General features: G+C 39.0%; 1 protein-coding gene across 1 annotated transcript; it reads left to right on the forward strand.

Annotated features, from left to right (window-relative positions):
• Positions 1-309: 309 nt before the first annotated feature.
• LOC145036027 (uncharacterized) lies at positions 310-1002 on the forward strand. The gene is made up of 2 exons (XM_078984513.1): positions 310-687; positions 781-1002. The coding sequence occupies exons 1-2, from the start codon at positions 310-312 to the stop codon at positions 1000-1002; spliced, it is 600 nt and encodes a 199-aa protein (XP_078840639.1).
• Positions 1003-25647: the final 24645 nt, after the last annotated feature.

A 25647-nucleotide genomic window follows, 5' to 3' on the forward strand; every position in this document is an offset into this window, starting at 1 on the left:
AAAATGATTTAAAAAGTACCATTATTTTATTTTTAGTACTAAAAATACCATTAAAGTATATTTTTTATACACAAAATACCAATGAAGTACATGTGTGTTCAAATAAAACCTTGTGGGTAACCTACAATAGCTGGTAAAATGGTATTTTGTGTACAAAAAAAATGGTCTTTTTTGTACATTTTTGAAACTTCGTTACCTTTTTAAGTCATTTTTCCTTCTTTGAATGTAATGGAAATTTAGCTACTTTTTATAAAGAATCATCCACTTCACTTCGGCCACTACTGTTCTTCATCGCCAACCTCCACCACCATGGAAAAACCCTTTTTCTTATTCTTCCTCCTAATCATCCGCCTACTTTCATCAACGCCGGAATCTTGCCGGCTACCTCCGTTTCTCGGCAAATCCCCACGGCTTCTCAAAACCCAAAACATTCTTGTTCAGCCGAAGTACACTTACGAGACACGATACTTTGATCAGACTCTTGATCATTTCAGCTTCAATGATCTTCCCAAGTTCCAACAAAGTTATCTCATCAAATCCGATCATTGGGTGGGCCCAAGCCCTAATCGTTTGAGACCAATCTTCCTTTATTGCGGCAACGAAGGCGACATCGAATGGTTCGCTACCAACACCGACTTTGTTTGGGAACTCGCCCCTCGTTTTGGTGCCATGGTCATCTTCCCCGAAGTAAAAGCCCTAATCACTCTACTCTACATTAATTTCTTCACTTGCAGACCTTTAATAATACAATTTTATCAAAAGCTGTGTGATTTGATCTAGCATCGATATTATGGTGAATCGATGTCATATGGAAGCCAGAAAGAGGCATACAAGAACGCTTCTACTTTAGCCTATCTAACAGTCGAACAAACACTTGCTGATTACGCTCTTCTCATCACCGATTTGAAGAAAAATTTGTCAGCCAAAGCGTCACCTGTAATCTTATTCGGCGGATCATACGGTGGAAGTAAGATCTTTTCCAACAATTTCAACAAAAATTAAACAAGCACTTGCTAATTACGCTCTCCTCATATCATTTACCTGAAGTACCTGGTTACCACAATGTTTTAGTTGAACACATGTGTATTTTGTTGGTATTCTGTGTACAAATAGTAACATTAATGGTAATTTTGGTACTAAAAAAACAACAATGGTATTTTTTGAATATTTGGAAACCGGATAACCTACAATAACCGGTAAAATGGTATTTTGTGTACAAAAAAAAACAACAATGGTCTTTTTTGTACACTTTTGAAACTTCGTTACCTTTTTAAATTATTTTCCTAAAACGTTATTACCCTCTTAAGTCATTATCTCAAACCAAGACACAAAACTTCCTTTTCAAGCCTTGGTGACATCTAATCACCATATTTTTAAATCAAATATTCAAATATTTAAAGATCAAAACCTTCAAACTCCCACAGAATTATGTCATATTCTTGTTAAAAATAACTTTTTTAGTTTGTTTTTATTTTGGAATACTTTAAGATTATAATATAATATTAAATATCATATTTTAATATAGTACATAAAGGACAAAATGATATAAAATTATGTTATATAATGTGCACATATAATCACACATACTTTTATAAATTGCACATTGTACGAGTGAAAGAAATATCAAAAAAGTGGCGGTAGCGGTTTCATGAAACAGCTCAACCCAAACATTCATGCGGTACCACGTTGGACAAAATGAAGTTCATAGAACCGTTGATATCTCCTTTGAGGGTAAAGGACCCGCAGTCGCGCACCTATTTTGGCATGGCTTTCTGCTCCCTTGTGACCTTATTATAACATTTTATTTATTTGTATTATACGAAAAAATCAATCTTACCATTATAATTTTTTAGTCGTTCATAAAACACCATAAATTTAATTAACACTGTAAAAATATATAAAATATTTTTATGTTTCATTAATTCATATTAAGTTGTATTTTATTCTTTTTTAATATAATAAAGCTATTATCATTTGTGATCATACAATAAAACATACAACAACAATATACGACCTTGTATTTCGAAAATTTTTGGGAATTTTCATTGTAAACCTAACTTTTTTGTCCGAAGAATCTTACAATTTTTTCAATCATTTTGTTTTAGTTTTTTTTGGCAGGTTTTAACAAGTAATAAACAAATTTTTTTTTCTTGAAAACACTCCTCTTTCTTGAAACATTCCTTCATATGTGATACATTTTTTTTTTCATTTGGACTCATACACACATGTATGAGTCCAAGAGAAATACGTGAAAAATGTTTGCGACCAATCTCATGACGTGAGACATAAGGTCTAACCACGTGAGAACTACTTCAGACCAAGTCCATGATCTTTTAGGGTTTCTTTCGCATTTAAGACCCTCTAAATCATTTTTAGGGTCCATTACTAGCCTCCAACACCCTTTTACCTTAGAAAACTCCTAGCCATGGTCCCTTAATTGATCCTTGGCCTTTTGGAGCATTTCTTGGCTTGAAGAATAAGAGAAGAAGGAGCAGAAGGTGTTCTTTAGGTGGAGCATGCAAGGAAACATCATCATCTCATTTTGTTTTGCTCCTTTATAAGTGGAAAAGACTCAAACTTTATTGCTTGAAGAACAAGAGAAGAAGGAGAAGATGTTGTTGTCTTATTTCTTTCATATCCAAGCAAGTTTGAATGGAAGGAATACATAAAGTTGGCAACTTTATGCATTTTAGGGTCCTCGGAGTATGATTATTGTTTAGATCTAGAAGTTGGTTGATTATTGAACCCATGCTTAAGGATTTTGGCTTACTTAATATCTTCAATTTAACCTAGAATAGATGGAAGACATGCATAAGGCATGCATGACCATCAAGTAAACATTTTTTTGGACCTTTGGAGTCCCCTTTGGCTTCTCGAAAAGTTAGAGTGAAAGACTAGATGGATTAAGGACTTAAATCCCCAGATTTTGGCTTCAGAGTGTAATCATGACATGATACATAAGGTCTCACGACGTGAGAATGAAATACCCCGTTTTCTGCTGAGATTTTGGGGCTCACGACGTGACAGAAGGCTCCTAATGTCATGAGATCGGCTTAAATGTTTTTCATTGACATAGTTGGCTGAGTTGGGTCGAGACAAGTTGGAATCGAACCAAGCGAACTCTCACGACGTGACCAAGGGCCGATCATGACATGAGGCTTGATGGTTGACATTTTGGGATGTTGACTTTGATCTTGACCATTGACTTTTGGCATGGGTTGACTTTTGGTCAAATTTCTATTTTTTAGAAGATAAACTTAGGGTTTACCTTGTGTGGATTGTTAGGAGGTGTTTAGCATTGATCATTTGGCGGTGAGAGTTCTTAGTTGTGGTCGGCACATCATTGAGTTGGGATTGTAGTTGGCTTTGTGATTCAAGGAGATTTCCTTATTGTACTCGTAGGTTGAAGGCACCAATGATGGCCCACTAGGTTGTATGATGTATCATGGTATATAGGATGTTTCTATGTTGTAGTGATCTATTAGATTGGTATATTGGCCTGATTATCTATTTTTGGTTATATGTTTATTTGTTGTATGAGTCAATATAATATGGTTGGGTTGAGGTGGTACTGCTTCATGTTGTACGCCAACAAACCCGGGAGCAATATGTAACACCCAGTTTCTATTCATTTCTTAATTCAAGGTTATGGATCGAAGGTCGACCATGTAAAGGCTTTGGGCCTTAAGGAAGTAAAATTTAGACCTTTTAGGAGGTGATAATGTTGGTTGTGAGATCTAACACTTGAATTGTGTGTGGACCGAAGGGTAGAAAGGGGAGAAGTTATAGACCGGTTTTATTGCATGAATAAAGAATTTTAGTTTGAGATGTTTTTAGACCAAAGTAACTAAATAAGATTATAAGGCTCTTCAATACCTTTCCATGCATATAAAGAATGCCAAAAACGGAGTTGAAACGAATAAGTTATGGTCGTTTGAAGTTGAATTGGAAATTGGGGATTTATGGATTACACAGGGCGTAACAGGCATTTAATGAGTCACACAAGGTGTAGCATTTTTTACGCAGTTCATACTCGATTAGAGTGCAAAACCTAAATTTGGGGTTTGGGCCTTATTTAAACACCTTAACCTCCATAAACCTCTTTCTTTCTCATCATCTATCTCTCCAAACAACTCCCTTGAAACCCTAACCCCATATTTAGGGCTTGTGAGCTAAAAAGTGTGTTTTTTGGTGCTTTTGAAGGAAGAAGTTGGTGGTGTTTTTGGAAAGATTCAAGCTTTATGGATCTACGAATTGCACCTATCGATCATTCTCCCAGAGGTTAGAGAGAGAGAGTAGTGAGATGAAGCCAAAAGCTTCAAATGAAGTCTTAGAACACTTTATATAGTGTCTAAGTTTTGGACACGGTGGGATTCCACCCGATACCGGCGTTAGGCGAGGCTTTTGGTCGTACCCGATTGAGTCGCCGTAACCCGATACGGTAAATTCTAGAAATATTCCGATCACTAATATGGGGTGTTAAAATGATTTCTAAATGTATTAAGACACCCATTAAGTCATTTTAGATATGTACAAGTTAATGACTTAATTAAATGAGAAAATCAGAATTGAATTTGGAAACGACGATTGGATGCTTGAATTGATCTATGAAAGAGTTACAAGAAGTGGTACGGAAATTTCGGGTTGTTACAGAAGGGGAACTCGTCGAGTCTATGCCAAACTCGACGAGTAGTAGCGAACAGAAGCAAAGAAGTAAGGGTGAGGACTCGACAAGTTGGTGACCCAACTCGACGAGTCAGGTCAACTGTATGTTGACTTTGACCAGAGGTAAAATAGTCATTTTACACTCAGTATATTTATCAGTATTTGATTCAGTGTGTTATGGAAATTGTAGCCGGGGAGATACCGGAGCGGCAGCAGACAGTTTCCAGAGCGGTTCATTTACCAGCCAATTTACGAGGTGAGTTTCGTTCGAGTAGGAACGGGTCTAAGGACACAATGCTAGCCCGTTTGGCTAGGAGTGGTTTCCGGACTTCGGTCCGATGCATTATTTAGTATGTTTGATGCCTTCGTGGCTCAAATAGGATTTATGTGTTATGTGTTCCGGGCTACGGTCCAATGCAGTATGCACTTTATGTGTTCATGCTAGTTGATATGTTTATGTCATGCTATGTTATGCTCAGACAGTTTCCGAACTTCGGTCCGATGTAAGGGACTAGGTCCCAGTCAGTTCCGAACTTCGGTCCGATGCAGTTTCCGGACATCTGTCCGATGCAGAGGGCAAGGCCCTGGTTAGTTCCGGGCTTCGATCCAATGTAGTTTCCGGACTTCGATCCGATGCAGTGGGCAAGGCCCAGTATGTGTTTATATGTTGTTGTATGGTATGTGGTAGTTTGGGGGAGCTCACTAAGCTTTGTGCTTACAGTTTCAGTTTTGGTTTCAGGTACTTCCGCAAGTAAAGGGAAGGGCTCGGGTTAATGGCATCGCACATACCACAGCTTCAACTTTATTCCTGGGAGTTTTGTTCAGATACTTAGATATGATTTGATACAGTTCTTGATATGACATTTTTATTATGGCTTTTGAGATGCCCGACGTATGGTTTTATTATATGACATTCAGTGTTATGACTTTTATTATTATTTAAAAACAAAATTTTTGGGTTGTATTTTTGGGATGTTTCAAGTTGGTATCAGAGCCTTGGTTTGAGGGATTCGGGCACACTTCCGGGTGTGTCTGAACTCAAACTAAGGAAATGGTAAAATGTTTTTTTGAAAGAAAAGAGTTTTAGAAAAGTAAACAAGAATTTTAGAAAGAAAAGAACTTTGAAAAGAGAAAAGGGTGTGGTGCATGCGATCAGCCGAGTTCAAGTAAGTACTCCCAAATTACCCATACAACAGTATGTATCAATTAATGTTGAGTTTCAGTTTCAGTTTTAGTAGAACAGCATGCTAGTATAGGACTAAGGATCTAGGAGGGTGCCTTATATGTCTGCTTTATGTGTTTCAGCTTTATAAGAATTGCATGCTAGCATTGAGTAGTCAGCAGTAGGATAGCCTGTTTAGGTTATGCCTGATAACATGAGCTTAGCATTGTATGCTAGTACAGTTTCCCATTATGAGGGTAGAATTGCTTGAGTAGTCTCCTATGTCTGAATGTTTCTTGCTTTGTGCTTTGTCGGACTCTAAGTGATGGGAGTTAGCCATTAGGTGAATGCGTCTCGTAACATGCGAACAAGGTTGAATAATCTCATAGTACTAGACTTGGCCCTATTGCTCAGCTCTTGTCTGAGTCTAACCGTTGTAGGGACGAGTCTTTTACTTGAAGGATTATCTGAGCCTCGCCGCATGTGATGGTATTCAGGTGATGGCTAATTGGCATCACAAGGAGGCTTTCAGCAGCTGAGGACTGGATCAGGTATAGTCATAGAATTCCCTAGGGCAAGCCTAGGATGGGTGTAGCAGAGATTATTAGCAGTAATGGTGACTTGGTGGAGTCAAGGCAGTACTTGAGGAAAGTACGGATAGATGTGGAAGGTAGTATGGGCCCGTACTACTAGAAGCAGAGGATTCGTACTCGAATCAAGGAAAGCTGAGATGAGACCAGGAAACTTGTGGTAATAGTGATTCCCCGAGATATATCGGTGTTCTTGATGTTTATTACGTTGTGTTTCAGAATGGTGGTATTACGCCCTAGACCAGAAGTCGGCAGTTCAGGTGCCGGAGGGGGATCAGAATTAGGCCCGGAGGCCGGGCAGTTGGATGAGCATACTAGGGAGTTTCTCTCTTCAGAGATAACTCGCACCATACTTGAGCAGACTCATGTGATATTTGGTTCGATAAAGGAGGGTATCTTAGAGATGATGGACGAGAGGTTGAGCACCTTCCGTGCTGAGATGGCGGCCATGATGGGGTCGTGCACGCTTACTTTTAGGGAGTTCTGGGCATATGGGGCTCCGGATTATCACGGGGCACGGGACCCTATAGTGAGCACCAGATGGTTGGCAAACGTGGCCAACGCCTTCCGCACTAGCAGATGTCCCGAGGGGGACAAGGTCAAATTGGCGTCCTGTCTTCTGAAGGATGGGGCACGGGATTGGTGGGAGGAGATTGGTCATGCCATCGGGGATGATGCAACTTTGGATGCCATGACCTGGGCAGACTTTACTACCAGGTTTAGAGCCGAGTTCGCACCAGTTATTGAGGTGCATCAGTTAGCACGAGTTTTAGGATCTTACCCAGACTACAGCGACAGTGGTGGAGATTACCTCAAAGTTCAGGGAGAGGGCTCTTCTTGTTCCTCAGTATGCGGCTGATGAGGAAATGAAGAAGATTCGTTATCATGAGATGTTGCGGAGTGATATCTTCCAGTTTGTGAGCCGGTCCAGCTGTAAAACGCTGGATGACATGATTGCTAGGGCGAGAGAGAGAGAGAGAGAGAGAGATAGAGATTGACCTTGAGATGGAGAGGAAAAGGAAGCCGGAGGCGGCTCCAGGTACAGGGAGTGCGGGCAAAAATCCCAAGGGTTCAGATCACAGAGCTAGGAGTCAGTAGAGCCACGCTCGGTGTGGCAAGTGTGGGAGATTGCACGATGGGGCGTGCAAGGCAGGGAGTTTCGGCTGCTACAAGTGCGGTCGGACTGGGCATATGAGCAGAGATTTGCTTCCATTGCAATCAGAGGGGACATAAAAAGTCCCAGTGTCCGAGTTTAGTTGTTGTAGGAAAGTTGTCAGCACCTGCTCCTGCTACCTTGAGGATTACAGATGGCCGTCAGGGCCAAGCTGAGGCTCCGGTGGCAAAGAGTAGGGCTTTTCAGCTGACAGCAAAGGAGGCGCGAGCGACTCCTGACGTGGTGATGGGTATGTATTTTTCCCTTATCTCTACATTTATTATTGATTGTTTCTTATGGTTATATGTTTTGTATAGGGTCGTTCTCAGTGAACGGCATTTCAACTACAGTATTGTTTGATTCGGGGGCTACCCGGTCATTCGTCTCTCTAGCGCTTAGCAAGAGGTTTAGCAGAGCTCATGTGGAGCTAGATTGTCCACTTGAGGTTGAGATAGCAGCTGATAGTACCGTTAGGGTCGCAAGGGTACACAGAGGATGTTCTCTACAGTTATTCGATGAGCAGTTTCCGGTGGACTTGGTCCCTATTCCCCTACGAGGGAATAAGGTTATAGTAGGCATGGATTGGCTGAGCCCCAATGGGGGTGGTGATAGATTGTGAGCTGCAGTTAGTGAGAGTTCGCACTCCCATTGGGGGAGAGTTGGTGATTCAGGGTGAGAGGCCACAATGTGGATTGGTTCTGTGTTCAGCGACGAGAGATAGGCGTTATTTTTAGCAGGGTTGTGTCGGTTATGTTGCCTATGTTCTAGATGCCTAGGAGAAGGGCAAGACGACAGTTAATGATGTTCCGGTGGTATGGGACTACCCGGATGTATTTCTTGAGGATTTTCTAGGAATACCTCCTGAGAGGCAGGTCGAGTTCGGGATTGACCTAATCCCTGGTGCGGCTCCGATAGCCAAGGCACCGTATCGGTTGGCTCCCCCGGAGATGCAGGAGTTATCTACGCAGCTACAAGAGCTGCTAGACAAGGGTTTTATCAGGTCGAGCAGTTCGCCCTAGGGTGCACCGATTTTGTTTATAAAGAAAAAGGACGGGTCACACCGTATGTGTATAGATTACCGGGAGCTGAATAAGGTAACGGTGAAGAACCGTTACCCACTTCCGAGGATAGTGTTGGATTAGTGTCTAAGTCCATAACTATTTTGGTATGTACTTGACCCGATGGTGCATGGTCCTTTTGGGTTACCTTCACCAAAGCAACTTGATAGGATGAATTATGGAGAGAAAGGATTAAATATGATTTATTAATATATTATGGGAATAATATATTAAAGGAGAAATCATATTGTTTAATTAATATTAGTCAATGATTAATTGGTAATTAGTTTTGTGACTAAAAGAGATTAATTAAACTTAAGGGACTGGAATTGTAATTATAAGATAATTATAATTTGGGCCATGGATTGCCTTGTATCAAGGGTTGGACGAATTCTATGGGGAAGCCCATAAGGAAATCGTCCAAGGGCTTGATTAAAAGGAGTCTATGGGTTGCTTAGTGCTTAAGCATCCAAATTAGGGTTTCCTTGTTAGATAACCCTAATAGCCCAACTATATAAAGACCCCTTAAGGCTCAAAAACGTGGCTAAGCTTCTTGTTAGGGTTTCTACACGTTTTGCTAGCCTCCAACCTCTCTCCTCTTCATCCTCTTGCTTATGGTGTTTGTGAACCATTAGAGGAGGGACACTTGTGACTCAAAGCCTTCCAAAGTCAATACAAGGAGATTTGGGATTGTTATTGCTGCATAACAATCAAGGTAACACTATAAACTTATTCTCATGCTAATATGATTATATGTATTCTAGAATTAGGGTTTATAGTCTTGGATTCAAAGCATGTACAATAGAGAAACCTAGATCCAAGCATTAGGGTTTGTATGAGCACATAGGATGTCTTATGACCAAAAAACCCATCAGTGGTATTAGCGCCTTGATTGGTTTCTATTGTATTGTTGCTTGATATGTTTGCAAAATCGATTTTTGGGCTTTCTGGATGAGGAACTCGGAGAGTACCACAGTGTGCTCGGCGAGTAGACCTCAACTCGGCGAGTACAGTGTGGTACTCGGCGAGTTCGAGCGTCAGACAGAGGTACATCCGGGATTTCTTGCTGTTTTTGCTTATGGATAGTTACCTTAATACATTAGATCAATATAAATCCGATTTTATGATATCTATATGACTATATTCTTGATCTAATTAAAGATAATTATCAATTAATAAAATATTTGTTTCCTTATATGATAATTGATTGATTATTTTGATTAAATTGATAAATTGTTTTGCAAGAAATCATTAAATAAATCAAATATAGATAATTATGTGATTAAATGTTAATTTAGATTATTTGTTATTTGATCCTTGTTGTTATGAAAAGTTTCATATTTTACCCTTTAGGTTTTATAGTTTAAATTTTAACCCAAAAGTTTTGTTGTTTTGAAATTTAAATAGTTAAAACCCTAATGTTTTGAAAAATGTTTCAAAACTTGCCCTCAAGTTTTGGAATTTAAAAGTTGATTAAAAGTTAATTAGGAATGTTAAATTCTAAAACCCTAGTAATATTTTGAAAAGTTCAAATACACCCTTATGGTTTTATTAATTAATTAAGGAGTATAATTAAAAGAGATTTAATAAATCCATAAAAGTTTAGGTTAACCATTTAATTGAATTAAAAATGTAATTGTTAAAGTTAACCACGCAGTATTTTAAAAGTGTAAAATGCACCCTATACTATATATAACATTAAAAGTCTAACATTATATATATATATATATATATATATATATATATATATATATATATATATATATATATATATATATATATATGTATGTATAAGTAAAAGTCAGTCTTAATGTTAGTAGGCCTCATTCACGAAGCTGGTCTATAAGGGGTGTTTAAGGAAATTGCCTATAATATGGCGATTGAATGGGTATCCACTCTTACCCACCGCACTCTTGACTAGTGGAGGGTCGTTATCCGAACGGGTAGGATAGGACGAAACCTTCCATTATAAGTATAATGAAATACAAAAGTAACTAAATGTTTTTACAAATTCCCAATCTTAGTTACTTAGGCAAAGTGAATTGATGCAATTCCATGAAATTACACTTTGTGCCCTTGTGAAGACGTTAGTGGAGCGTGTGTGGTTTACCGGCACACTAAATGGTTCTAAGCAAAGGTAGCAAAGGGTGACTCAATGTTTTTCATAGTTCGGTGGAGCGTGTGTGGTTTACCGGCACATCGATAGGTGATTGTAAGATGTGAGGGCACCATGTAACTTTGCATGGTTATTCACACCCGCTTTGTGATCCTCGGCATCCCAGTCACAAACAAGAGGGGCATATCGAGATTTGAACAGGCCATTGAAATGTTCAATGAATCTCAAAGGATCTAGGAGTTTTCATAGATTTAAAACTTAAATTTCTTTTTCGTTTTTCATGGTGGAAATTAGTGAATCGTCATTCACTTACCTTCAAATATTCTGCAACTAGATTACGACATCCCTCTTCTAGGTTGTAGCGTATTGTGTTGGGTTCTAGCCTTAGTATCTTATTTGGGTGATTTACTAAGGACTCAATCGATCAACTAACTTGAATTTGTTTTCTCCCGTTTTGTAGATGTCAAAGTTCGACAACTATGGTCTTCCTAAATCTCGTGGAACAAGCATTCCACATGAAGATGATATTCCACGATTCGATCGAGGAACAAGAAATCATGCTTCACTTCCTCCTCCTCCTCCAATTATTCTCCCTAACCCACAATATTGTAAAATTGAAAGGTTCAATATCACTCAAGCCCTTTTGGCAAGTAAACATAAAGAAGGAAAGTCGGTGTGTGCACACGTCTTAGGGATGAAGTCACACATTGATAGGTTAAGAATGATGGGATCCGTTGTCGGTGAAGAGATGGCTGTTGATTGGGTTCTTCAGTCACTTCCTAACTCGTATAGTGAGTTCGTAAGAGAGTACTATATGATGAACCACGACGTGACCCTTACGGATCTCACCTATATGCTTATTGCTGTTGAATCAGCAATGGTTTGGCGCAATAGAAAAGCAAAGTTGATTGGTGAATCTGCCTTCAAGACCTCTATGGATATAGAAAATGGCAATGAAAGACATGCAATGATCGAAAAGTTTGATCATAAGAGAAAGGCGATGTCTGAAGAAGTTCCATGTGTTGTTCCAAAAGAGTCAATTTGCTTTTATTGCCAAGAGAAGGGGCATTGGAGACGAAGTTGCCCTGTTTACCTAAGAGATCTAAGAGATGGGAGAGTCAAATGTATGACTACACTTCAGGTAAAATCCACTATCTAACTCCGTTAAGTTCCTATTCATTGATTCTTAATACATGATGTGATAAGATTGCATTTGAATGTTTTGCAGGATCGGTGAAAAGAAAGGAAGCTTGACAAGAGAGCAAGATGAATCTAATCACAAGAGATGGATCTCGATCGCATGGACTTGAAGATTGGATTTTGAGCTTAGATAGTTATGATAGAGTTGTTAGAAATTTTCCTTTTACATAGTTTTCAATAGATTTTGCATTGTAAGGACAAATGTTTTTCCGCTGCTTTTATAAATAAAATAAATTTTGTTTGACTTATTTATTTGTTTGCTTCCTTGCAATGAAATCGTTATGAAAATTGATGTTTGCATATTTCTACAACGAATGGATATGATTCTTAGTTATGTTATTTATGAAAATGTCGAGAATTTACCAAATAGGGAGAGTTTCTCATCGCCCAAATTTCAATTGGACTGAAATTTGGAATCACGCAACTTGGTTGCATGATGAATGAGAAATTTCATATTTGAAAATTAGACAAATTCATTGACAAAGTGTCAAGTGAAGGACTAGGAGATCGAGTACACAAAGTTGTGTGTTGATCAAGTTCACCATAAGAGTAACAAAGATATTCGTCATGATTTACTAAAGGTTTAGTAAATATGATTATACTTACAGGATTAAGTGTAATTCTGAATTGATTAAAGGGTTTAGATCAATAGTAGAACGAGTAAGAAGAATCAAGTAGGCAGAAAAATAAAAGTTTCTCCATTCTAAGAAGAAGGGAAAGTAGCTTTTATGCTTTATGATAGATCTTAATGATTAAGAACCATATCTCAATTGATCCTCTAAGTGAGTCTTAGTACAATTGTATGTTTAAGAAGAGGAATCAAGGATTGAAGAAATGGTTAAATCAAGAAGTCTATCATACTTCGTTCCAATAACAAGTCTTAAAGTTAAGATTGTGACAATGAGTGAAAAGTATTAAAGGTTTATAACATTCATCAAATGTGGAAAGTTGTGATGTCTTGGATAAGACAAAGACCAACTAGGACCAATTTATGAAGTGTTTTGATAAAAGCTACACTAACTCTTGAATATTTGTTTGTCAAGAAATGGTTATTGACAAGAAAATCTTATATGTCAAGGAGTCAGTGGGAGTCTTAATGGTCTGTAAAGGTTTCAAGAACAAATCAAATAAACCTTATCGATCATCACTAGCACACGAGTTAAGGTTGACAACCTGTCGTGTTGACAATATTTTGATTATGTGCTGTTCCAATTGAGTTAATTATGCATGTGAGTCCTATGAGTTCTCATTTTGAATGCATAAAAGGCAAGGCACCTTGATCAATGAAAGGTACATTGACAGGAAAAAGGTGAGATGCTTAACTACTTGGAAGACGTGGTGGGCAGCTGTGCTACCATAAGGCAAGAAATCAAGATTAAGAAAGTTCGGTCCATATGAGTTTAAATTTGTCGTAAACTCTAGTTTTAACAAATTCACATGGATAGGAACAAATACACCGCTTTAAATCTAAGTGTCATAAGATTTCCTTCTTCGTGAAAATGATTGTGAGGAAATGCTTTCACTAAGAAAGATTTTAAAAAGATAGTGATTGTAAAATTGCATTCTCGAATTCGATCATGGTTACGGTATCCCTTTCCATAATTTGAATTGTGAGGTTTGGCAATTAGTCTTAATTGTTAAGACACACATATGCACTATCTAAGGCAAAGGTGTATAAGTTCAAGAAGCCTTGATAAAAGATTATCAAAGCACTAAGTATTAGAAACATGGACTTAAGAAATTCAATAGGTATTGTCTTTCTGAAAGTTAAGATGTTTATGAATATATGTCGAAGCTAGTGGGAGCATGAGTGTTATGTTTTATAGTAATCATCATGATAGTGGGAGCATAAAAGTTATGATTGTATGATTATTATGGAAAGTTTTGCAAGTTGGCAATATTAATTATAGAAAACAAGAGTTATACCTTGCAAAGTCGTAAGGGTTGTATAGTTGTTCTACTATAATTAAGGGAGAGAATATTATGCTTCATTTCAAATCTAAAGGCTTAGGTTGAGAAATGTTAATATATTTAGTCAAAGGTGCATAGTGTGTTCTTAAAATTTCGATTATGATTACGGAATTCCTTTTCACAATTCGAATATTGAGAACATAGAAAATAAAACATTGTGCATCGTGTCCCATACGCTTCGGGTATAGGATCGATTGCAAATGCTTTAATGTTTGACCATTCTAAAATTTTCCAAATGTCTAGCGCATTTAGAGGGAAAAGGGACTAGAATTGGTTTTGACAAAAATAATTAAACAACTATCAAAGGACAATCCAAAGTTCGACGAGGATTGGTTGCTTGTGAGTAGTTGGAAGCATGGTATTGAATGGACCATATCGACATTATTATGAATAGATAAGATTCTATTAAGAATGAGTTGTCATATGGAACATATGGAAGCGTGTCCATACTGGGAAGTAAATATTGAAAATTTATCACTAGATTAGAAACCTTTATGCAAAAGGATGTTCAAAGGAATGTACTTTGAGTGAGAGACATCGTATCTAAGGAATTGTCTTGTAACAATCTCCGATAGAGGACTTTGTAATATCATTGGCAATAGTCTTTGTGACTTTGGTGCAGTGACATTATGAAAGAATCATTGCATAGGATGTTAGAATCTAGCATATTCTATAAGTAGCAAGAATTTGATATTCTTTCACTTATGAAAAAGGATTTGGAGTTGTGAAATGAGAATGATTGGAAATGTGTTCAATGTGATCTATTTCATAAAGTAAGAACCATATGTAAACATTGTGTGCATGCTAGGAGCATGGGACAAGTGTAATAATTCAAGTAAGAAGTTGATTACCCGAAACGACAAATAATGAGTAATCGATATGGTGATAAATAAAAGGTGTTTTATTTATGCTCAAAGTGTTGAGGCCATATGGGATTAGTATTATTCTTGTGTTTCACTTTGCATGTTTTGACTTCCAGAATAATTGAGTTTATTAAGAATAATCGAATTATTCGAAATGGCCACAGTCGTTCATATGTTGGAAGTAGATATGAATGAAGACTGTCGTGAATTGGTGTATGGGTTGTCTAAAAGGGTATTAGACATAAGCAAACGTTTGCTGCAACGTTCATGAGTGCTTATGAATATGAATTTGAGCATTGGATTAAACCCATGCTCACTTGGATCACTCCATGAATTGTATCACGAGTGATTGGTGAAATGATAACATCTTATATTCTTGAAACCGAGATGTGTGAGTTGTATCTTGCTAATCGGTTGCACATTGATAATATGAAAACGCACTAGTAACTTGGTGCTATGAAAGCATGTACGATAGAGAAACCTAGATACAAGCATTAGGGTTTGTATGAGCACATAGGATGTCTTATGATCAGAAAACCCATTAGATAGATGATTTGTTTGATCAGCTGCAGGGAGCGTCTTGGTTTTCCAAGATCGATTTACGCTCCGGGTATCATCAGATGCGAGTTAGAGACGAGGATGTGCAGAAGACTGCTTTCAAGACCCGGTATGGTCATTATGAGTTCGTGGTGATGCCGTTTGGGCTCACCGACGCTCCAGTAGCGTTCATGGATCTCATGAACCGCGTGTGCAGGTCGATGCTGGATCGGTCTGTGATAGTATTCATAAATGATATCTTGGTGTATTCCAAGACTCAGGAGCTGCACGAGGAGCATCTGAGAGAGGTGCTAGAGATTTTGAGGAAGGAGAGACTTTTCACAAAGTTCTCCAAGTGCGATTTCTGGTTGCGCGAGGTGCAGTTCCTTGGACATCTTCTCAACCAGAAGGATATTTTGGTAGATCCGGCCAAGATAGAGGCCGTGATGCAGTAGGAGGTCCCGAGATCTCCATCTGAGATTCGGAGCTTCCTAGGTTTGGCAGGATATTATAGGAGATTCATCCAGGATTTCTCCAAGATAGCAGTACCGCTCACCTGACTGACCAAGAAGTCGGTGGCGTTTCGTTGGGGGCCTGAGCAACAGGTAGCATTTGAGACTCTCAGGCAGAGATTGTGCGAGGCACCGATTCTTACCTTGCCAGAAGGAGTAGAGGATTTCGTAGTATACTGTGATGCCTCGATCACAGGTATGGGAGCAGTGTTTATGCAGTAAGGTCGTGTGATAGCCTACTCCTCGATACAGTTAAAGCCTCACGAGGCTAACTATCCTACGCATGATTTGGAGTTGGGGGTAGTGGTTTTTGTCCTCAAGATTTGGAGACATTACCTCTATGGGGTCCGATGTACCATTTACACTGATCACAAGAGCTTGAGGTACCTCATGGACCAGCCGAATCTGAACATGAGGCAGACGCGATGGTTAGATGTATTGAAGCATTATGATTGTGAGACCCTTTATCACCCAGGGAAGGCCAACATGGTGGCCGACGCTCTGAGCCGCAAGACAGTAGCGGCCCCGATCAGAGACATTTGTTTGAGGATGACGGTGATTACTCCATTATTGGAGAAAATCAAAGAGGCGCATGCCGAGGGCCTTAAGGAGGAGAGGCAGAAGTGTGAGAGGATTGTGGTTCGAGTAGCTTCTTTTGACTACGATAGTCGAGGATTGTTGACCCTTCATGGAAGGGTATGGGTACCGTACTGGGGTGGAGTGCGGCAGGGTGTTGATGGACGAGTCCCATAAGTCTGGAATTTTCATCCATCCAAGGGCAACAAAGATGTATAGGGATCTTCGACCCGACTATTGGTGGCCCCGCATGAAGAGGGATGTCGCCTGGTATGTGGAAAGATGCTTGAACTGCAGGAAGGTTAAGGCATAGCACCAGAGGCCTCACGACAAGATGCAACCGTTGGACATACCAGTGTGGAAATGGGAGGATATTATTAGATAAGGTGTCTAAGTCCATAACTTATTTGGTATATACTTGACCCGACCCGGCATGGTCCATTTGGGTTGCACTTCACCTAAACTATTTATGGATAATTTTATGAGAATTGTATACTACGAGTTATTAATATATTATAAGTTATAATATATTAATATAAAGTCATGATATTTAATTGGTTTTAATCTTGAATTAATTATGAATTAATTTAGTGATTAAAAGGAAGACTAATTAAATTATGGGCTATTACATTTATATGGTGTAGGCTAATACTCATTTGTTAATGGGATAAGCTTATATGGAAGTCCATGGATGATCCATGGAGCTTTAACCCATCGATCCTTGGAAGAGGAAAAGACATGGGTTATTAGGGTTTCACTCTAACCATGCACACTATATAAACAAGCTTATGTTGCATGAAAAACCACCCTAGTGTGTGTGTAATAGTGGTGACCGAATTCTAAGAGTTAGTATACTCTCTCATATATTTTCCAAGTTTGTAGTGATTTGTGATTTCCACTTGAGGCATTCACATTATTGGTGCTTGGCTCTCAAACTCCAAGGAATCAACAATCAACAAAAGGTATGTAATTCATCTAGTTCTTTTATGTTTAAAAGTACCCCATGCCATGCTAGATAGATTTTAAACCTTGGAAAATAATATTTTGCATGTACCTTAGACAAACATAGATCCAAGGTTTATTAGGTTTGCGTGTACACTTAGGAAGTGTTAGAATACTCAAAATCCTACAGTTGTATTAGAGCCTAGGCTTGTTTGTTTGATACTTGATGCAAAATAGTGAAAAAAAAAAAGTCGATATTATTCTTGTCTGCATGATGAACTCACCAAGTCCATGGGGGGGACTCGACGAGTTCATGACCAAATTCATCCTACTCGATGAGTAGGATCGTGCACTCGGCCAGTAGAAGCCTCAGAATGCAGATTTTCGACTTTAGCTGCTGGAAATGGACTAGAAACATTACTCTAAACTGTTTTGGTGTTTTAAAACTTGTTTTAGTTGGTGTAATGGTTGTTCTAATCCATTTACAATAGCTTATATCAAAATTTCATGCTTTGTATGTGTTCATATAATTCTTGAAACTTTGATGATCATGTTCATGTTCTTATGAATTTAGAAGATGATAGGAATTATTTGCTGATTTGTTTAGGATTAATTCTTGATCATTTATGTGCTTTAATGGAGTCCATAATTTGTCCTCGAGTTATGGATATCCAAAGGTCACCTCTTTTAAACACACATTTAAAACACATAAGTTACATAAAATGAAGAGTCTTCATTTTTATGAATCCTTAATTCATAAGTTATGAAATGAAAAGTTGTGGATGGTTACAAAACTTGTCCTCAAGTTTTGGAATTTGTAAAGTTTCACACACTTTAATAAACTTTAATTCCAACCCTTAGAGTTTTAATAGTTAAAATTCAACACTTATACTATTTATAACATTAATGGTTAATTATTATATATATATATATATATATATATATATATATATATATATATATATATATAAGAATAAGTCGTTTTACCGTTAGTAGGCCTCATTCACGACGCTGGTCTATAAGGGGGGTATAAGGTTGTTGCCTATAAAATGGCAGCTTAATGGATGTCCACTCTCACCCACCGCTTCCTTGATCGGTGGAGGGTCGTTAGCCGAACGGGTAGGACAATGACTTTAAATTCTCATTAAAAGTATAATGATTATTAATAAGTAACTAAACATTTCTTTTAATTCCCAATCTTAGTTACTTTAGGAAAAATGTGAACATGGTGCTAGTCCATGGAATTCACACTTTGTACCTTACTAAGTCGTTGGTGGAGCATGTGTGGTTAACTGGCACACTAACTTGGACTAGTAAGGATCACGAAGGTTGACTTAATGTTTTTCATAGATCAATGGAGTGTGTGTGGTTAACCGGCACATTGATTAGGTGATAATATTAAGGGTACCAAGTGACTTAGCATGGTTATTCACACCTTGTTTTGTGATCCTCGGCGTCCCAGTCACAAAACTTGAAGGGCACAATCGAGATTGAAACATGCCATTGAAAATTTCAATGAATCTCAAAAGAATCTAGGAATTTCAAATCCAATTAAAACCTAATAATTCATTTCGTTTTTCATGGTGGAAATCGGTGAATCGTCATTTACCTACCTTTCAAATATGTTATTACTTAGATTACGACATCCCTCTTCTAAGTATAATATATTGTGATTCCTTCCTAGCCTTAATATTACATTTGGGTGTCTTATTAAGGACTCTATATATCTAAGCTAAACTTGTTTTCTTCTTTCAGATGTCTTCCAACACTAATGCTTCGGGCTCTAACCCAACTAGCTCTTTCTCTCTCATGAATCTTTGTGGGAGAGTCATCTTTGATGGTTCCAACTTCATGGACAGGATTAGGAACATCAGGATGGTTACTCGTTATGAGGACAAAGAATACATCCTCGATAAGGAGTTAAAGGAGCTTGATGAGCCCACTGCTACTCCTAAGGAGATCGCTGAATTCAGGACACATGAGAAAGATGCTACTAAGGTGGCATGCATCATGATGGCCACGATGACAGCCGAACTCCAAAAGTCCTATGAGGACTTCTACCCTTTTGAGATGCACCAAGACCTGATGGAAAGTTACCATCAGAGTGCTCGTCAGGAGCGGTATGAAATAATCTCCCCTATGATAACAACCCGCATGAAGGACGGTGAATCCGTCACGGGCCACATGCAAAAGATGCAAAGGTATGTGGACCGTCTGCTCAAGCTAAACGTGAACTTCCCTGAGGAGTTGGCAATTGACATCATTTTGCACTCCTTACCTTCTTGCTATGACCAATTTCATATGACATATCATATGAACAAGGAGAAAGTTACTCTTAGCAAGCTTCAAGGACTCTTGAAGACCACTGAAACCAATCTTAAGGGCAAGTTGGTTGTTACATCTACTACTCCTACTCCAACATCTTCCCCTGTTTTGGCTATCGGGCAAGGCAAAGGGAAAAATAGGAAGTCCCCTTTGAAGGGTACCAAGGGAAAGTCTCTTGAAGACTCCTCATCAAGGACCAAGAGAGGTTCTTTCACTCCTTCTGCCATTCCCAAGGATGCTGATTGCTACTATTGCCAGGACAAGGGGAACTAGAAGCGAAACTGCCCTAAATACTTGCAGGATCTAAAGTATGGGAAAGTGAAACCCACCCACGCATGTATTTACACAATATTGTCTAATAAATCACCATATTCTAACTCTTGGGTGCTTGATACAGTATGTGGTATTCACGTATGTTCTGATTTGAAGGGCCTAAGAAGAAGTGAGGATGTGGAGCATGGGAAGATAAACTTGATCATGGGGAATAGGAAGGCTTCACCTGTTTCCATGATTGGAGTTTATACTTTGTTGCTAAATAATAGGTTAAAATTAGATTTGAATAAATGTGTGTACTCGTCTGAAATGGCGAGGAATATTATTTCCTTTCATGGTTTGTACAAACAAGGTTTTACCTTTTCGTTTGATAATGAATGTGGTGGTATTGATGCTTTCTTTAATAATGTGTTTTATTTTAAAGCATTACCTTGTGATGGTGTGTATGAAACTGTGTCGATTGTAGACAACTTAGGAAATAATGTGTTGTATATTGATTCTTCTACTAGCCTAGATAAAGCATCATTGTGGCATTGTCATCTTGGACATGTAAATAAGAAACGCATAGGCCAACTCCAAAAGGATGGATTCTTGGAATCATTTGACCTTAAATCGGATGATAGTTGTGAATCTTGTCTACTTGGAAAGATGATAAAATCACCCTGCATCGGTACTTGTGAACGGGGTGATGGTTTGTTGGACCTAATACATACTGATGTATGTGGACCATTCAAAACTGCCACAATGGATGCTAACCGGTATTATGTGACTTTTGTTGATGATTTTAGTAGATATGGTTATGTTTACTTAATCAAACATAAGTCAGAAACCTTTGAAAGATTTAAGTAATTTAAACTGGAAGTAGAAAACCAATTGGGCAGGAACATTAAGATGCTTCGATCCGATCGAGGTGGTGAGTATCTTAGTACCGAGTTCCTTGACTATCTTAAGGAGTGTGGGATTGTCTCACAATTGACCCCTCCTATGACACCACAGCTAAATGGTGTAGCTGAGAGGCGTAATTGAACCTTGTTAGGCATGGTTCGCTCTATGATGAGTCGAGCTTCGCTACCAATCTCTTTTTAAGGGTATGCCTTAGAGACTGCCGTCCATATCCTTAATCTAGTCCCTACAAAGAAGGTTACCAAAACACCTCGTGAGATGTGGACTGGGAAGGTTCCCAATTTGGACCACATCAAGATTTGGGGTTGCGAGGCTTTTGTGAGGCGAGAAACTCATGATAAGCTTGAACCCCGAAGTGAAAGGTGTATTTTCATTGGCTACGCACAGAAATCCTTCGGTTACCTCTTCTACAGACCTAATGAGAATGTGGTCTTTGTAGCAAGAAGAGGGGTCTTTCGTGAGAGAGAGATTATAAACCAAGGAGACAGTGGGAGGCAAATTGACCTCGAAGAAATTCAAGAATCAATTGGTGAAGGAACCTCAGACACTAGCAATCAACCTGAGGAGGAAATTCCTGTTGAGCCAGCTGACGAGTCTATACCTCTGAGGCGTTCCACACGGGTTAAGAACACACCTGCGTTTTATTATGGTTTTCATATTACTACGAAAGGTGATACATTTATCAGCGATAGTACACTGGTAAATTTGGATGAACCTAGCAGTGTTAAGGAAGCTATGGCAGGCCCGAAGTCTGCTAAATGGAAGGAGGCTATGGACAGCGAGATACAGTCCATGTATGACAATCAAGTTTGGAACTTGGTTGACAATGTACCAGGCTGTAAAACAGTCGGGTTCAAATGGATCTTCAAGAAGAAGACTGACATGGAAGGAAAAGTGCACACTTATAAGGCTCGACTGGTTGTGAAGGGTTTTACTCAGACTCATGGTATTGATTATGATGAAACCTTCTCACCGGTAGCAAAGATTAAGTCTATTAGGGTTATGCTAGCCATTAATGCATTTCATGATTATGAAATATGGCAAATGGATGTCAAAACCACTGTTCTTAATGGAAAGTTGGCTGAGGATGTGTATATGAATCAGCCAGAGGGTTTTGTTAGTGCAGAATACCCTAATAGAGTATGCAAGCTTGAGAAATCCATTTATGGATTAAAACAAGCATCTCGTAGCTGGAATCTTTGTTTCGATGAGAAGGTCAAAGAATTTGGCTTCTCGAGAAGTGAAGATGAGTCTTGCGTATATGTCAGAGCTAGTGGGAGTATAGTTAGCTTCTTGGTACTGTATGTAGATGACATACTACTTATAGGAAATGACATCCCAACCTTGCAGGAGGTTAAGTCCTGGCTTAGGAAGTGCTTTGCTATGAAGGACCTAGGGGAAGCTGCCTATATCCTAGGGATAAGGATATTGAGAGAAAGGAGTAAAAGACTAATTAGACATAGTCAGAGTACCTATTTGGATTAGGTGTTGAATAGGTTCAACATGCAAAATTCCAAGAGAGGAGATTTACCGATCCAATACAATGCCAAACTGAGTAAGACTCAAAGTCCGAGTACAGAGGTTGAGATAGTAGAAATGAGTCGATTACTGTATGCTTCTGTTGTAGGCTCGATCATGTATGCTATGACTTGTACCCGCCCTGATGTGGCCTTTGCTTTGAGTATGGTCATCAGATATCAGGGGAACCCGGGCAAGGCTCATTGGACCGCGGTAAAGAACATTCTCAAGTACCTGTGGAGGACTAAGGATTGGATCCTTACCCTTGGTGGGAGTGATGACTTGAGAGTATTAGGGTATAGTGATGCTAGTTTTCAGACTGATAGGGATAACTTCCGCTCTCAGTCGGGCTAGGTCTTTACCCTAAATGGAGGGGCAGTCTCTTGGAAGAGTTCCAAGCAGGAGACGGTAGCTGATTCGACTTGTGAATCAGAGTATATAGCAGCGAGTGAAGCGGCGAAGGAGGCGATATGGCTAAAGAACTTCATCGAAGACCTTGGAGTTGTACCAACTATTAAGAAGCCTATGGAGATTTTCTGTGACAGCAATAGTGCGGTTGCCTTAGCCAAGGAACCGAGAAATCATGGCAGATCCCAACACATGGACATAAAATATCACTTCATAAGACACAAGATAGAAGAAGGACTCCTCGTGGCAAAGAGGGTATCGTCAGATGAGAACCCTGCAGATTCCCTTACGAAGGGACTGACGAGGGTTAAGCATTTGCAGCATGCGAGGCGTATCGGGCTGAGGGACGATATTAGTTTTACAGATTAGATAGCCTATTCTGAAACTTGTAAAATGTAATCGACGTTTGATGATGAATAAAATTTGTGATTTATTAATAAGTAAAGTGTTGCTATCATTGTCAATTCTTTACTATTGTTTCAGTTTTGCATGTTTTGACTTCCAGAATAATTCATTTATTCAAACCTCCACAATCATTCATACGTCGGAAGTAGGTATGAATCAAGATTGTCATGAATTGGGTTTGTAGATGGCTAAAGGTTTTTAGACATAGCAATGGTTGCTACAATGTTCATGAGTGCTCATAAGTTATGAGCTTTGGAATAAACCTACGCTCACTTGTATTACTTCATGGAATTTATCTCAAGTGATCATGAGACGGTATATATAAGTCTTCAAACCTAGAGATATGAGTTGTTACCTATGAGTTGGTTGTGCATTGATTGCACGTAAACACATCAGTAACTTGATGTCATAAAACGTGCCTTTGTGTACAATTCAACAAGTATTAGAACAAGCATATGAGTCGAAGTTTATCTGTTCCTTGTAGAAATAGAAGCGATATCTGGGCCCCTCGATGATTTTGTGTTGACCCATGTACCGGGCCGGTCAGAACAAAATTGATGTGTTCAGTTAAGTTCTTTGTCAAACAAATCGGAAATCGAGAAACAACTGCCAGACAATAAGTAAGACATTGTTCCATGTATTTGTCCGGCTGATATCATGAGAACAGAGGACTATATGATCACTTGTCTAAAATGACGCTTCATAGTTCAACAGAGTTTTTGAGAGCTACAATTGACAGTTGTTTCCTGAAGTAATATAGGCAAATACAGTTATTAGACTTATCCAAGTGGGAGTCTGTTGGATAAGGTGTCTAAGTCCATAACTTTTTTAGTATATACTTGACCCGACCCGGCATGGTCCATTTGGGTTGCACTTCACCCAAACTATTTATGGATAATTTTATGAGAATTGTATACTACGATTTATTAATATATGATAAGTTATAATACATTAATATAAAGTCATGATATTTAATTGGTTTTAATCTTGAATTAATTATGAATTAATTTAGTGATTAAAAGGAAGACTCATTAAATTATGGGCTATTACATTTACATGGTGTGGGATAATACTCATTTGTTAATGGGCTAAGCTTATATGGAAGTCCATGGATGATCCATGGAGCTTTAACCCATGGATCCTTGGAAGAGGAAAAGACATGGGTTATTAGGGTTTCACTCTAACCATGCACACTATATAAACAAGCTTATGTTGCATGAAAAACCACCCTAGTGTGTGTAATAGTGGTGGCCGAATTCTAAGAGTTAGTATACTCTCTCATATATTTTCCAAGTTTGTGGTGATTTGTGATTTCCACTTGAGGCATTCACATTATTGGTGCTTGGATCTCAAACTCCAAGGAATCAACAATCAACAAAAGGTATGCAATTCATCTAGTTCTTTTATGTTTAAAAGTACCCCATGCCATGCTAGATAGGTTATAACCCTTGGAAAATAATATTTTGCATGTACCTTAGACAAACATTGATCCAAGGTTTATTAGGGTTGCATGTACACTTAGGAAGTGTTTGAATGCTCAAAACCCTATAGATATCACTATGGATTTCATCACTAAGCTTCCCAGGACCACATGTGGAGTGGATTCGATTTGGGTTATAGTGGATCGGTTGACGAAAAGTGCTCATTTTATACCAATCCAGGAGAGCATATCGGCTGAGAAGCTAGCCGGTATATATGTGCGAGAGGTGGTGGCACGGCATGGAGTGCCTGTTTCAGTGGTGTCAGACCGAGATTTCCATTTTACTTCCAGATTCTGGAAGCGGATTCACGACGAGATGGGTACTCGTCTCCATTTTAGCATCGCTTTCCATCCTCAGATGGACATGCAGAGCGAGAGAACGATTCAGACTCTCGAGGACATGCTGCGGGCATGTGTTCTGGACTTCGGTGGCAGTTGGGATACGTATCTTCCATTAGCAGAATTTTCGTATAACAACAGTTACCATGCGAGTATGATCGACCTCCTTTCAAAATGCCATATGGGACGAAGTGCAGGACCCCGATTTGTTGGGGCGTGGTCGGTCAGTGGGTCATTGGGAGCACCGAAGTGGTGCTCAAGACGACGGAGTTAATCTAACAGGTTCGTAGCAGACTGCAGACTGCGCAGAGTCGGCAGAAGAGTTACACCGATAGGAGGCGTTCAGACTTTGAGTTCCAGGTGGGCGATATGGTCCTCCTGAAGGTATCACCCTGGAGGGGTGTTATCAGGTTTCGGAATAGGGCCAAGTTGCGCCCAAGGTTCATCGGTCCTTTTAGGGTTTTGGCTCGGGTGGGACGGGTTGCTTATCGTTTGGATCTTCCGGCAGAGCTCAGTCAGATCCACAACACTTTCCATATTTCTCAATTGAGGAAGTGCTTGGTGGATGAGACAGCAGTAGTACCCTTGGAGGACATTCAGGTTGATAGCAGCCTGAATTATATTGACAAACCCATAGCGATCATGGATCGG

This window comes from Lactuca saligna, chromosome 3, assembly GCF_052625555.1.
Source record: "Lactuca saligna cultivar CGN05327 chromosome 3, ASM5262555v1, whole genome shotgun sequence".
NCBI lineage: Eukaryota > Viridiplantae > Streptophyta > Magnoliopsida > Asterales > Asteraceae > Lactuca > Lactuca saligna.